Raw genomic sequence first — 12821 nt, 5'->3', positions numbered from 1 at the left:
AGGAAGGTCATGAGCTGCTCCCCCATCTCCCAAACAGCGCAGTACCTGAAACGCTGGTCCGTCGCATGCCTGATGCCTTCTTGCACTGGGGAGGGAGAGTCCCGGACTGTGCCAGCCCCAACCACTGGGGCACTGTGCGCCTTGCTTTGCCTCTCCCCATGGCAGTGCGTGCTGTCCAAGCAGCTGGAGCCGGTATGCTGGGTACTTTAGTCCCCTGCTGCCTTCCTGCACAGGGGAGAGGGGGAATCCCAGACCACGCCAGCCCCAACTGCTCCGGCAGCACATGCTTTGCTCCTCCACACCCTATGGCAGTGCACGCCGCCCGAACAGCTGGAGCCAGCGCAGTCATGATTCCCACCCCTCCCCTGTGCACAGGAAGGCAGCAGGGGAACAAAGTCCCCAGCACCATGGACTGGCATTTTAGGTACTGCACTGGCTGTTGGGACGGGGGGGGGAGGGGGGGGAGCAACCCATGCACTTCCAGCACCTGGCGTGCAGCTGCAGAAACCCCCCTCTCCCCACACACACACACACACCCAACCCGTGGTCCCTGGAGGTAGCAGTGAGGGGGCCCCTAAAGCCTCATTATCGACTGGTCAAGCCTCCAGGATCGACCAGTTGATTGTGATCGATAGGTTGGTGACCATGGCTCTAGGATACGCCTTCCCATCTATATTCCGCTAGTCAGAATCTTGTCCTAGCACTTCTGTACTGGTTGTGCTCTGCTGGAAAAGCATAGAGCACTTTTTCTCACCGCAGGGCAAAGCCATCTGATCTGGGGAAGAATTCAGTAACACAAACCTTGTCTGTTTTGATTTTAAAACCCTAAGGCCGTGTCTAGACTACATCCCTTTTTCGTTACAGGGATGTAAATTAGGCATGTCAACATTGAAGCCGGGATTTGCATAATGGCGGCTGCCCCTTTTTTCGAAACGAGGCTCTCAAAAAAAAATCAGTTTAGACAGGGCGTTTTTGACAAATGCCCCGTTTCGAAAGATCCTGTACTAAACTGTTTTTTTCCGAAAAAGCCCCATTTCGAAAAAAAGGCAGCTACCATTATGCAAATGAAGTGTGGGAAATTCAAATCCCGGCTTCATTTGCAATGTCGACAAGCCTAAATTACATCCCTTTACTGAAAAAATGGATGTAGTCTAGACGTAGCCTGTGTTCGCTCAGCTGCCCTATAGTTGCAAACGACAGCCACCCTCCACCAAAGGAAAACTAACACGTGGCAATCTTATGGAACAGAATACCCTGTTTGTAGCCACCTCCATAGAAGCCCAACTTCCTAGAAATGTTACAAAGCAAGATCTCTGTGGAGAGAGAAAACATGGTGTTCATTAGTGGAAACATTTTAATTAAAAAAAAGCCTCCGTAGAACACTTATTTCCCCTTTGCCTGTCCCTTTTGTCATCAGCAACGTACAATATTGAATTTCATTAAATAGGTTTTTTGGGAAAAATTATATAGTGGTTACTTTATAAAACTTTATAAAAACATTTTCTAGCTACATGTGCTCAAGGAAATTGCTATGATGGATGCTGGTGGCTTCTCCTCCTGAAGCAGGTGTTACTTCTGCTGTCCATAGTCACCCAGCCTGCCAGAGGCCAGGAGTGGGAGAAATAACAATAGATTGCCCCTGTAAACAGCTCAGTCATAACTCCCATTGATTTCACAGGGAGCAGGATGAGACTCATCGCGGAGGACTGTTTAAAGCTTGGTTTGTGTGTTACGTGAACAGATTCCATATGGCAGTAAATCAAAGAATGCAGTTTTCCAAACAAGCTGTGAAAATTTTTTCTTCCACTTGTCTCAGCTCCGTTGGTGGCCAATGGAGTTGGTGAATAAGAATTAATCCAGTAAACCATTGGCTGTGCTTTCCTAATGCTACTTGAAGAGTGGGAACATGTAGGTACAGTTGCTCAGTGGTCTGAGAGGCATTAATTATCAACCATAGAAAAAGGCTGGACATTGGTTAGATTAAAACTGCCCTTGCCCCCACATCAAACTGTCTCCCATGGCAATGCAGCAAAGACAAAGTGCAAAGGTTCTAGTGGGAATAGAGTATAAAACCAATGTAAGAAAAGCTTTAGAAAAAAAAACGTAACTTAACATCTCTTAAACTTATTTGTGTGATGTTTGCTGGTGAAAGTGCCAGGCTGAAACTATTTGGTGAGATAGTTCTGGCTGTGGAAGCATTAATCTGTGACTTCGCTGTAATAGTATTTTTGAGCCGCATCTGTCATCTTCCAGTCCGCGGCACGGAACTCTATGATCTCCAGCAACAGGAGCTGAGAGAGGGAGCTGAGTCCCTCCTGCAGGAGAAAACCATCTCGGAGAAGGGAGAAGAGTTCATCCATTGGCTGGGAATTCATCTTCTCCAGCTGTTCTCCAATGCGGTGCAGCTGCAACACCAGGCAGTCCACCTTAAAAGACGAAAGGGAAAAATGCCTTAAAATGTAGTATAGTGATAGAGATGTAGCCGTGTTAGTCTGGTGTAGCTGAAACAAAAGACAGGACTATGTAGCACTTTAAAGACTAACAAGATGGTTTATTAGGTGATGAGGTTTGATCTGAGGAAGTGGGTCTGGCCCATGAAAGCTCATCACCTAATAAACCATCTTGTTAGTCTTTAAAGTGCTACATAGTCCTGTTTTTTGTTTAAAATGCAGTGGGAATCTATGGTGTTTCTAAATAGAGCTCCTTCCCCATCACCTCAAAATTAATAGAGGCTGGTTCCCTCCATCCTGTTCTCTTGGATTTCTTTTTTCCCTGCCCACTTTCCTTAGGAAACTTGCCATCATTTGGTAGTGACTAGGAATCTGAATGTTGATAGCTGCTCTGGAGGGGGCTTTCAGGGAAGGAGATCCCACAGCTTTGCACCTGAAATTGCTGAAGAAGCAGGATGGCAGCAATTCACACCATTAGAACTGCACCAACTCACGCTGAGGCTGCCAGCAGGTGGCAAATGCTGAATCAGCCTCTCCCCAGGGCTGCTTAAATAGGTACAGTATATAAACGCCTGTACCAAGTGATCTGGCTGAACTATGCTCTGTTTCCAGGATGGTTTGCATTCTTTTATCATCGGATTGCCATTCTCTCAAATTAACCAGGAACAGCAGCACCTGTGCTACGAGTCACACAGTAATATGCTTGCAGGGTATGTTTGGGGTAGGATGACAGGGAGAACTGCGAAGAAAAATTCATGTCTAAGGGCCTATGAACTTGATGGTTGTTTCAGTGCCTTTGGCATTCACATGATATCACTGTGCAGCTATACCAGCCACAGTCAAAGTTGGAGCTTGAAGTAAAAGTTTGGGTTGGGGGAGAAATGGAATCGTGGTTGCAACTTTAACTAGAGAAGCATCAACACCTCCATAATTCTTCCATTCTGGGGCAGCTGGAAACTTCCCACTTTACAAGCTTCCCTTGTTCCCTGTGCCCACCCCACTTAAAATAGGTACAAGGGGGGGGGGGTTCAGTTCAGCTCTGTGCCTCCGCTTTGTTCCAGACATTGGTTCAAACCTTTCTCAGCAGTCCTTGCAGGACAGTATTTTTTGCCAGTCACTTGGCTGTACAAACTCTCCTTGCAGGTTAGCATCCCACCAGCGCTCACCTCCTCCTCCTTCCTCAGGCTATCAGGTTGCGCCAGTCGGAACAGGCATTCATAAACTGGGTTCACCAGCGCCATCATGGGCATGTTGTTCACCTGTTAATGGGCAGCATGCATATCTCAGCTCATGGGCAGAGGCAGAGGGGTGTTGTTTTTTTTAATTGTTCTCAAATGGAAGGAGAACTGCTCCCCTGGAAACCTGTCAAGGTGTCACTCTGGCTCAGAGGTCCTATTGGCAGGTTTGGCATAAGAGATCGTACAGACATATCTCCTTAATCAGAGGCACCAGGGATCTTTGCATGGGGCAAAGGTTCCAACAGAGATGGGGAAGTAATACAAAAACGGAAGATTTGGTTATATTTTAAAATGAATTAACACCACCTATGCTTTTCTCACCACGCTTCAGCTGTGGTCACAACCCCATGACCTTCACTGCCTATCAGCATCTGAGCCCATGCGTTCTCTGAGCACAAAGCTCCCAGAAAACCAATTCTTGCTGGGAGGGCTTTAGCACTCATCCAGTCTGGGAACAGGAAATACCACCATGCAACTTACCCAACCCTTCACAACTAACCAATGGGACTTGGATTTCGTACATTTGAGATCAGTCAAAGAGTGTGCCAAGCAATGGATAAAGGTGTGTGTGCGCCTGTTCCAGGAGCTGTGAGGGATGCTGCTAGTTGTTCACAGTTTGTCTGCAAAGAATTATTTGCTCTGCGCTACAGACTGACAACTTTTCCCTCATCCTCTGCTTTATTGATAAGGGGAATAGTAAGCAATGGCCTCACATTGCCCTCTGCATATTGAACAATTAGTGAAGGCCTGAACTGTGATGTTTGAATGCAGAGCCCCTGCCCATACAAAGAGCGAGGGGTTCAGAACCAAGAATTCACTCCAGGTCCCAAGCTCCTGTCCCTAACTCTGCAAAGGTTCATTTCAACCCTCTTTAGCCAGCAGGCAACAAACAGGGATGTCCTCCCGCATAGGCACCTTACCCTCAGGTAGTCAAAGATGTTACAGATGAAGGTGACGTAACAGATCCACGCCTGGGGTGAGCGGGCACGCAGCTCTTCCCGGTCTTTATACTCCTGCTGCAGTCGGTTGAGAAGACTCCGTCGGAAAATGCTCTGGCCCACCTGCTTACTCTCTGCCTAGGACCCCAGAAGAGCGAGGAGGGGCAGGGGGGAAGAGGCAGGTACATTATTAGACTATTTACAAATCACTCATCATCCGACTCCCATTGTTACATAGAGAAAGATGATAGCCGAGAGTCTAACCGCATGTGGAGTTCAGGCTGCTGTCATGGCTTGCATATCCCATCCCATTCTCTTCCTCTATTTCACTGCTGCTCTGGGGCTACAGCAGCTCCTCCTAAGCATGCAACCCAGCCTCACACCTCATCTTTTGGGGAGAAATAATTCCATCAATATGCTGGACCAGTTCCTCTGCTATGACAGCCACTGCCCAAAGACTAGGGGACCCTCTTGCCATTCAGCCTGAGAAACTGCATTCAGACACATGCGGACAGCTTCGGATTTCTGCTTCTCTCTAGCAGATGGGGCAAGTGGTGGAGATACTGGTAGCTTCTGTTAAAACCCTTACAAAGACAGAGAGGAGCTGGCCTGGTGGTCAGAAAACAGGACCGGGAGAAAGGATGTGCTGGGTTATATTCTCTGCATTACCTTCTGCAAGTCTGTCCTTCTGTGTCTGATTTTCTCCCATTCTTTGAAAAGGGAATGATACTCCTCTAGAACAGGGGTGGCCCACCCATTCTGGGCAAAAAGCCAAAATATCAGTAGATCCAGTGCAAAAAAAAAAAAAAAAAAAAATAGACCTGCCCCTTTAAGAAAATGCATTTAGAGGCTTTTTGGCCACACCAGGCTCCCACCGGCCAACACCGTCTTTAATGGCTGCACCTGACAGCTCCCCTGCCCAGCACAGGGAGCCGGGAGAAGAGGGCCATTTTCAGGGACGGCAGGGCAGCTTTACAAGTCACAGGGGACACTTCACAAGCCGCACCCGGGGGAAGAGGGGCGGGAAGAGTCGCATATGGCTCGCGAGCCACAGGTTGGCCACGGCTGCTCTAGAGGGTGGCATTGGAAGCCTCAGTAGAGTTACTAAAAGGCTTTGTGGATTAAAAGTGCTCTGTAAATGCTGTGGAACTGAGGCAGGTCCAGCTGAGACACTGGGATGTCCACAAGCACTAGCTGTGATCCAGAAGGGCAGGCAGCATGACTCACTAAGGATTTGCTGTCAGCATGCTGACTTCCTCTCACCTGGATAATGGTGTAGCAGATGCGCCCAGCCTCCTTGCTGAACACAGAGTCTTTGAGGGACTGGTCCACAATGATATTGGCCACTTTCTCCAGGTCCACACTGCTGGGGTCTGCAGGAGATGAGGCAATACCATCAGCACCACGCACTCGCTTCCCAACATGGCACAAACTCCCTACTTCACACTCTCCCTGCTCCCTTGAGAGCACTAGGAAAGCAGCCACTGTACACATGGGAGTGAGTTGTGTTACCATGCTGGAAGAACTCAGGCTCACACCACTTCCCACAGACTGGAGGCAGCAAACTCAGCCGCTTTCACCACCAACAGACTGCATGAGGGATGGCATCTTCAGACAGTCCTTAGCCCTCAGTCGTCACTGAAGCTACGTCTACACTGTAGCATTTTTTTGGCAGAGGAAATGCAAATGAAGCGCTCATTAACATTTTTTGCACTCTTATTTGCATAGTCTCTTCCAATCTGTTTTACAGAAGAGGTTTTTGTGGAAAAACACACAGTGTAGATGGGGCCATTTTGCACAAAAAAACCTTTTTACACAAGATCCCTTATCCCTCAAAAAAGGAGGTATACAGGACCTTGCGCAAAAGGGTTTTTTGTGCAAAATGGCCCCATCTACACTGCTTTTTTTTCCACACAAAAAAATCAATTTGCATTTCCTCTGCTGACAAAATGCTACAGTGTAGACATAGTCAAAGAGGAGGGGAAAGAGGAAAAGAGTGAGAGTAAGGGACAAGTTTAAACTGGAGCTGAATGGGCCAATGTTCATTATGCTTTGAATACAACTGCTATTGCTGACCACAGCTGGCTTTTTCCTATAAGGCTGAGGATCCCCATCACTGGTGGTTTTTAAGAACAGGCTGAACAAGGGCAGGACGGAGGATGGGAGAATATGCAGGCCCTGGGTGGGGCAAAAGGCAAAGTGAGGGGGGATGGATAAGAGCAAAGGTAAGTCAGGAAGGAGGATGAGTGGGAGTGCAGGATTTGAGAGTGGAGGATGTTGATTATTTGCCAAGGGGGATGGGAGCATGGGTAAGTATGCTTCAGCACACAGGAGACAGACAGCTGATGAGAGGATTAGGCAGGAGCAGAGAGAGGGAGGTAGTGGCAGGGTGGGAGAGCAGAATCCAGGATTGGAGAAAAATGGATAGAGGGAAGGGGGTGGATGGGAACAGAGAGTTGGAAGGCATCAGAACAGAAAGATAATAACCACTAGAGGACACTCCCAGAACCTGGAATTGAATTCAGATAATTGTGCCTTAAATCTCAGGGAGGAGGTGGCAGGGAGCAGAGATTGTGTGTTCCACTAGCTCCCCCATGGCAGGGAAAAGGCCTTGGGGGCCAAGCAGCAGTGCAGTTGCATTTCTGACATAGCTTTCCTATTCTATCAGTGTTAACAAGACATAATGGCACCTGGCTGTTTAGATGTGATCTGCCAGCCAGACTGGGCATGGAAGCCACGGCAGGGGGGCTGGAAAGGCAGATGCCTGCTGACCTTTGAGAGCTGTTTTCAATAACTGCTGTGTCTCGGTGTCGAATGACTGTATCTTATATTCTTCTTTGCCCGAGTCTCCCATGTCTGGCCTGCTCTGACAGCACGGTCAGGGAAGTGGCTGTTAGTGTCAAACCCTGGAGAAAAGAGCAAACACGTTTAGTCAGGAAGCCAGATGGAGAAGTGCAGGTGTTCGTTTTGCCATTTGGGGAAACGCTGGAGCACTGTGTGGTTTAACCAACAACTATGCAAAGAGCATTCAGATATTTGGGGGTTATGACATTTTTCCAAACTCCAACCCCCAATCCTGGGCAACCATCACTACTATTTCTTTATAATCCCTGCCCTCTGCCACACTTTCACAGGGGGCTTTGGACCAATGGACTCCCTTATATTATCTAATATAAAAGCCTCTTTGAACTGCTGATCTGTGGCTTTAAAAACAAACTGCCCACCTGAGGCAACCAAAACACTTCCTTTTACAGGGAGTAACAGCCTGAGCCGGTCACAGGGAAATAACACACAAGAGCACGGCTTGGTTCTGCTGATTCATTTACTCGCATGTGGCTCCGAACCTGCAATTCAGCGGATTTGCTCAAAGACACCGGGGAAATTCCAAACATACAGATGATTATCCTGTCTGCTTCTCTCCTGCACTGTCACTTAATAGCAGAGCTGTGTCCGCATCGTGCTAGGCCAAACTCAATGACTTCAGAGGGGCTGCTCAGAGTGGCAAACAGAAATAGCAAGTAAATTCTACACCATTACTAAGTCTCTGCTTTCCTGGAGATCCTGCATTATTCTCCCCAGTACAAAATGATCCCAGAAACTCCCAAGTTTTCCTCTAATTAGTTATTTTGGGGGCGTTGTCATTTCACATACCCATCCAGCCTTACCTAATGTGAGATCAACCCCGGTCAGCGCAGCACCAAACGTTTGTTGCGGGGCTGCAGTAGCCTGTGTCAGAAACACTGAGAAGGCAAATGTCCAAGTGGAGCATTCAATGCGTTTTGCCAGCTCATGAGAATTCCACAGCTATTGCTCTCAGTCACTGTGCAAACAGGCCAGGAAGCAGATAGTGGGACAAGGCACCTATCTAAGTTGCCGTGACTATACAGTACCTGCAAGATTTCTTTTGGCACTGCTCTGGGGGGCGGAGGCCAGAGAACCACGTCCCTCTGTATACCCGCAGCTCCCCGCCTGCCTTCAGTAAGATGTCCAAGATACAATCTTTTCTAATGCACCACACTGCACCTCACCAGGCTTGGAGCTGTCAGTTCTATGAAGTAGAGGGTTGCACGTATTGCTTCGCTTAGGTATGTCAAGCTGAACACTCAACTGGATCTTTGCTTCTATCTGGGCAGTACTCCCCTTTAAGAGGGGTTACCAGAAAAGGGGAGTTGTCTATAGCCCAAAAGCAGTCTGAGACAGGCTACTGTAAGTTATGGCAACCCCTCAATGCTCTAATTTACAAGGGGCCATTTTGGTTCCTGGAGCAGCCCAGTATCTGGAGAGCACAAAGGGGGACAGCAGAATACTCTCCTGTAGTCAAATATGTTATCTGCCTACAGACTAGCATTTAAATAGTTTATTTTCCCTGCTGTCCCTTGTGGCTTTACAACAACATTTAATTAGCAAACGTTCTCTGTTTAACATTAGGGGAATAAACACAAGTTACAATCTCTTCCTCCCTGGCCACCAGGTGTCTTTTCAGGTAAACTCCCTGTTGGTCTTCTAATACCATGTACTTAACACAGAGCTCTGTGTGTGTTCTCAGTTAAACTTCTCTTTCCTAGTGAGGATGTGATGTCATTCCATTGTCATTCATGGTTGCTACGATAAGCAACAGTTGTAGTCCACTCTCCAATTGCTGAGTCTGGGCTGGAATTTCGACACACTTTGTGTGGTAACAGGGCAGTACAAGCCCACCTGCTGATGTTGCAAGCAAGAGACCTAGGAGGCGACCGTCTGTGATTTTTCTCTAGCCTATTTCCCTTAAAGCATCTCCTGGTGGTCACTTGGGGGCTGCCAGCCTTTTGACCATTCCATCAACTAACCCTGCTCAAAAGCAAATGTGGATGGCCTGACTGTAAAAATGCAGTGTCAGGCCAATCTATGGATCCTACTGCAGCTAGCACTGCGGGACATTTGGAGAAAAGGGCGGGTGAAGACCAGCCACGAATGCTCAGCATAATAAATGACAAATCCCTGTTCCATTTGCTATACTTGAGCCCCCTGCTTTTCTTTTGCAAGGGGCACTGCAGCATCAATGGCAAGATCACAGAACAAAGGGGAGCAGGGAAAGCAACATCAAGGTCTTTAAATCAAGACTGAGCATGTTTCTTAAAAAAAAAAATCACCTGGATCCACCACAACATATGGCAGCATTTGTCAAACTTTCTGAGCTGAACTATTTGAGTTATAATTTTTGGGTGCTCTTCCCTCCCCCCCCCCCCCCCCACCCCCCCACCATACCTCAAACTCCCCACTCAGATTTTCAGGGCTGGGGAAAGTGCATGTGATGATCTCTTGGGGTGGAGCCATCACTGGGCATGGAGGCATTGGCACTGACCCACAGACTGGGTGGCCAGCTAAGGTGGGTCAGGAAGTGGAGTTGTCTCTCTCTCGCTCCAAGCCCTACTTTATCCACAGTCAAAGCACAAGCCACTTGGCATCACAGCTCAACCCCTGAACGTTCCTCTGTGCCCCTTGGAAGGGTGTGCCCTGCAGTGTGATCTCTGGCATATCGTCTCTATGCAGGAATCAGTGGGTGAGGGGCTCTGGCCTCTGCTGTGCAGGAGATCAGACTAGATGATTATGGTTCCTGTGGCCTGGGTGCTAGCCTGGGACCGGGAAGACCTAGGTAAGGGTTCAGCTCCCAGCTCTGCTCCTGGCTCCCAGCATGACCCCAGGCAAATCACAGTCTCTCTGGGCCTCAGTTCCTCCTCTGTACTAGGGATGTTAAATATCGGTTAATTGAATAGTCGATTAACCTCATGAATTCTTATAGATTAGTCAACTATTCTATAGTCCCCGGGAGTGGGGCCAGCAGCCAGTGTGCTCCAGCCCCACTCCCAGGGAACCCCCATCTCTCCGCACCGCTGCCTCTCTACCAGAGGCAGCAGTGCAGGGTGCCAGGTGGGAGCTGGGCCACTAGGGGAGCCAGTTTAAAAACCAGCTCCCATCACGGACCAGCTGCCTGCCGCCCCACACTGCAACAGCCTCTGTCCAAGGGTGGGGTCTGAGCTCCTGGACCTAGGACAAACTGGAACCAGGCTGCTTGCCCACCTGGTTCCTAATACACTTTAAATGCAGAGCTGCAGAAGAGGTAGGTCCCAGACCCGGCGCAAGCTGAGACTGAGCCATGCTGCTGGCCAGCCTGCTAAAAAAATTACTGCTGCAAGGGAAGGAATGTATGTAGTCTATAGCATTAACCGATAAGCTTTTGCTTATCGGTTAATCGACTAGATTATTACAGTCCTACTCTGTACCATGGAAATTATAGCACTGCTCAGCCTCCCAGGGGTGCTGAGGATAAATACATTAAAAATTGTGAGGTTTTCAGATACTTTGGTAAAGGGAGCTACGAATACCCAAGACAGAACAGGGAGACAAGATTTTCCCTTTGCTAGGACTATAATCGGTGTGGGGGTGATGCAGAAGATCCACTCTGAGATGACTGAGGGGTTAAATACCCAGGATTAGGCTTGGTTTATATAACAATTTTGGAGTCTTGTCTCCTATCCTTTTACTTTTTAATAGATACCCCATCGGTGTAGAATCAAACCATTCAGCTGTATATGAATTGATAACCCATGGTTTGTCCCATTGTTTGTCAGGAGAGGGAAACATGCTCGAAATTGACATTGATATCCTGGTAAAACAACTATGAAAGTGCCTGCCCTGTGGTTACCAGTCGATCCATCTAGGTTAGCTCAGCTGGTAAGAGAAAAGTGATTTTAGGCATCAGAAAATTCCCCCCAAATGTCTCGAATTATGCTCACCATTAAATAACAAACTTTCCCTGGATTCGGGAAAAAATAAAAAAAATATGGAAAAAGCCTAGACTGGGCCCAGGAATTAGGTGTTCTGTTTGCTTTAAAAGTAGGCCAGCCAGTCGAGAAAGTCAGCAGAGAAATATTCTGCTCGGAAAGTAGATGCTGCTCCACCCAAAAGTGGCGCGCGTTAATTGCTGAAAGTAACCAGCCCAGCCCGATCTGTAAATGTCACCAACCTGCTCCGGCTTTGCTCTTCAGTCTCCCAGAGAGGTTTTCTCAGGACTCGAGCGCTCGCATCTTTGGTACCTTTGCACAGAAACCCGCCCCCTCCCCTAATTCTTCTTGTTTTCAGGGTCGGGGGTTTGGAGGTAGATCAGGAAAAAGCCCAGAGCCAAGAACAGCAGCAGCAGGAGCAGGAAAGGCAGCAGCTCAAGCATGGAATGCAAATGCAAGATGGGCATCTTTCACGCGTTCGCCCCGCCACCAGGCAAGCGCCCTGCCGGACCCAGCTGGCAGGATCAGGGCTCAACTCCCAGCGGCTGCTCTTACTTTTTGGCTTCTTTGGGCTCAGTGGTTGCCAGACGGATTCTTTCCACTGCAAATCTGCGGGCTTCCTCTTAGGTCATTTCCTAGCAGCCAGAGCCAAGGGGAGGAGGGACGTGAGAGCGCTGATTCAGCAGCGCCATCGCCTGGTAGAACCAGAATTGTGCAGCCCTCTGTATTCACTTTCGGTCCTTCTCTTTCGGTGCCCTCACCCTGCTCCTCCTCTTCCATCATTCTGCGATTTGGGAGCTGTGTGTCAGTTAGGAAAAACTTCCTACCTATCAGGGTGGCGAAACACTGGAATAAGTTGCCTAGGGAGGTTGTGGAATCTCCATCTCTGGAATAGTGCTACATTGTCCTGCTCCATCTCTGGAGATATTTAAAAGCAGGTTAGACAGACATCTCTCAGGGATGGGCGAGAGCTGTGTTTCTCAACCAGTGGTAAGAGTACTCTTAGAAGTCTGGGGGTTACTGACAACTGAAATTTGGAGAAAACTGAATGTTTGTTTTAAGTTTTACAGCATTTTATTATTTTTGTACTTTTTACACCCAAAAATTTCATCGCCTGCCCAGCTACGATTAAGCTGTTTAAACAAATGTGTTGCAATGGTAGAAAAAAAATGTGTGTCTGAAAACTGTCGGTACTGGGGATACTTAATTTTTTTTAAAGGGGGTACTTTCTTTTTTTAAAAAAAAAGGTTGAGAAACACAGGTCTAGAAAGTATTGGGTCCTTCCCGGAGGGCAGGAGACTGGACTCGATGACCTCTCAAGGTCCCTTCCAGTTCTAGTGTTCTATGATTCTGTGACACGCCCTTTCCCCTCTGACTCAGGATGATGTCTCCCACTCATAAGAGCTCTTCATCCACAGCTGTGTTTTAATGCTA

At 48.1% G+C, this 12821-nt stretch overlaps 1 protein-coding gene across 4 annotated transcripts; it reads right to left on the bottom strand.

The window, feature by feature from the left end:
• Window positions 1-1331: 1331 nt before the first annotated feature.
• MIF4GD (MIF4G domain containing) lies at window positions 1332-12083 on the bottom strand. 4 transcript variants are annotated; one of them, XM_014580277.3, is made up of 7 exons: window positions 11943-12083; window positions 7399-7532; window positions 5890-5999; window positions 5296-5385; window positions 4609-4764; window positions 3617-3709; window positions 1332-2426 (listed from the first exon to the last, which is right to left on the bottom strand). In XM_014580277.3, the coding sequence occupies exons 2-7, from the start codon at window positions 7478-7480 to the stop codon at window positions 2199-2201; spliced, it is 759 nt and encodes a 252-aa protein (XP_014435763.2). In that variant the 5' UTR covers window positions 7481-7532; window positions 11943-12083; the 3' UTR covers window positions 1332-2198. The 4 variants fall into 4 exon arrangements, with proteins under 4 accessions (XP_014435763.2, XP_014435762.2, XP_014435764.2 ...); XM_014580276.3 differs by having other exon boundaries at window positions 11630-12022; XM_014580278.3 differs by lacking the exon at window positions 3617-3709 and having other exon boundaries at window positions 11630-12023.
• Between the last annotated feature and the right edge of the window lie 738 nt (window positions 12084-12821).

This window comes from Pelodiscus sinensis, chromosome 20 (assembly GCF_049634645.1).
Source record: "Pelodiscus sinensis isolate JC-2024 chromosome 20, ASM4963464v1, whole genome shotgun sequence".
Lineage (NCBI taxonomy): Eukaryota > Metazoa > Chordata > Testudines > Trionychidae > Pelodiscus > Pelodiscus sinensis.
The sequence above is the reverse complement of the archived record's forward strand: the minus strand, read 5'-3'. Positions and strand labels throughout refer to the sequence as shown.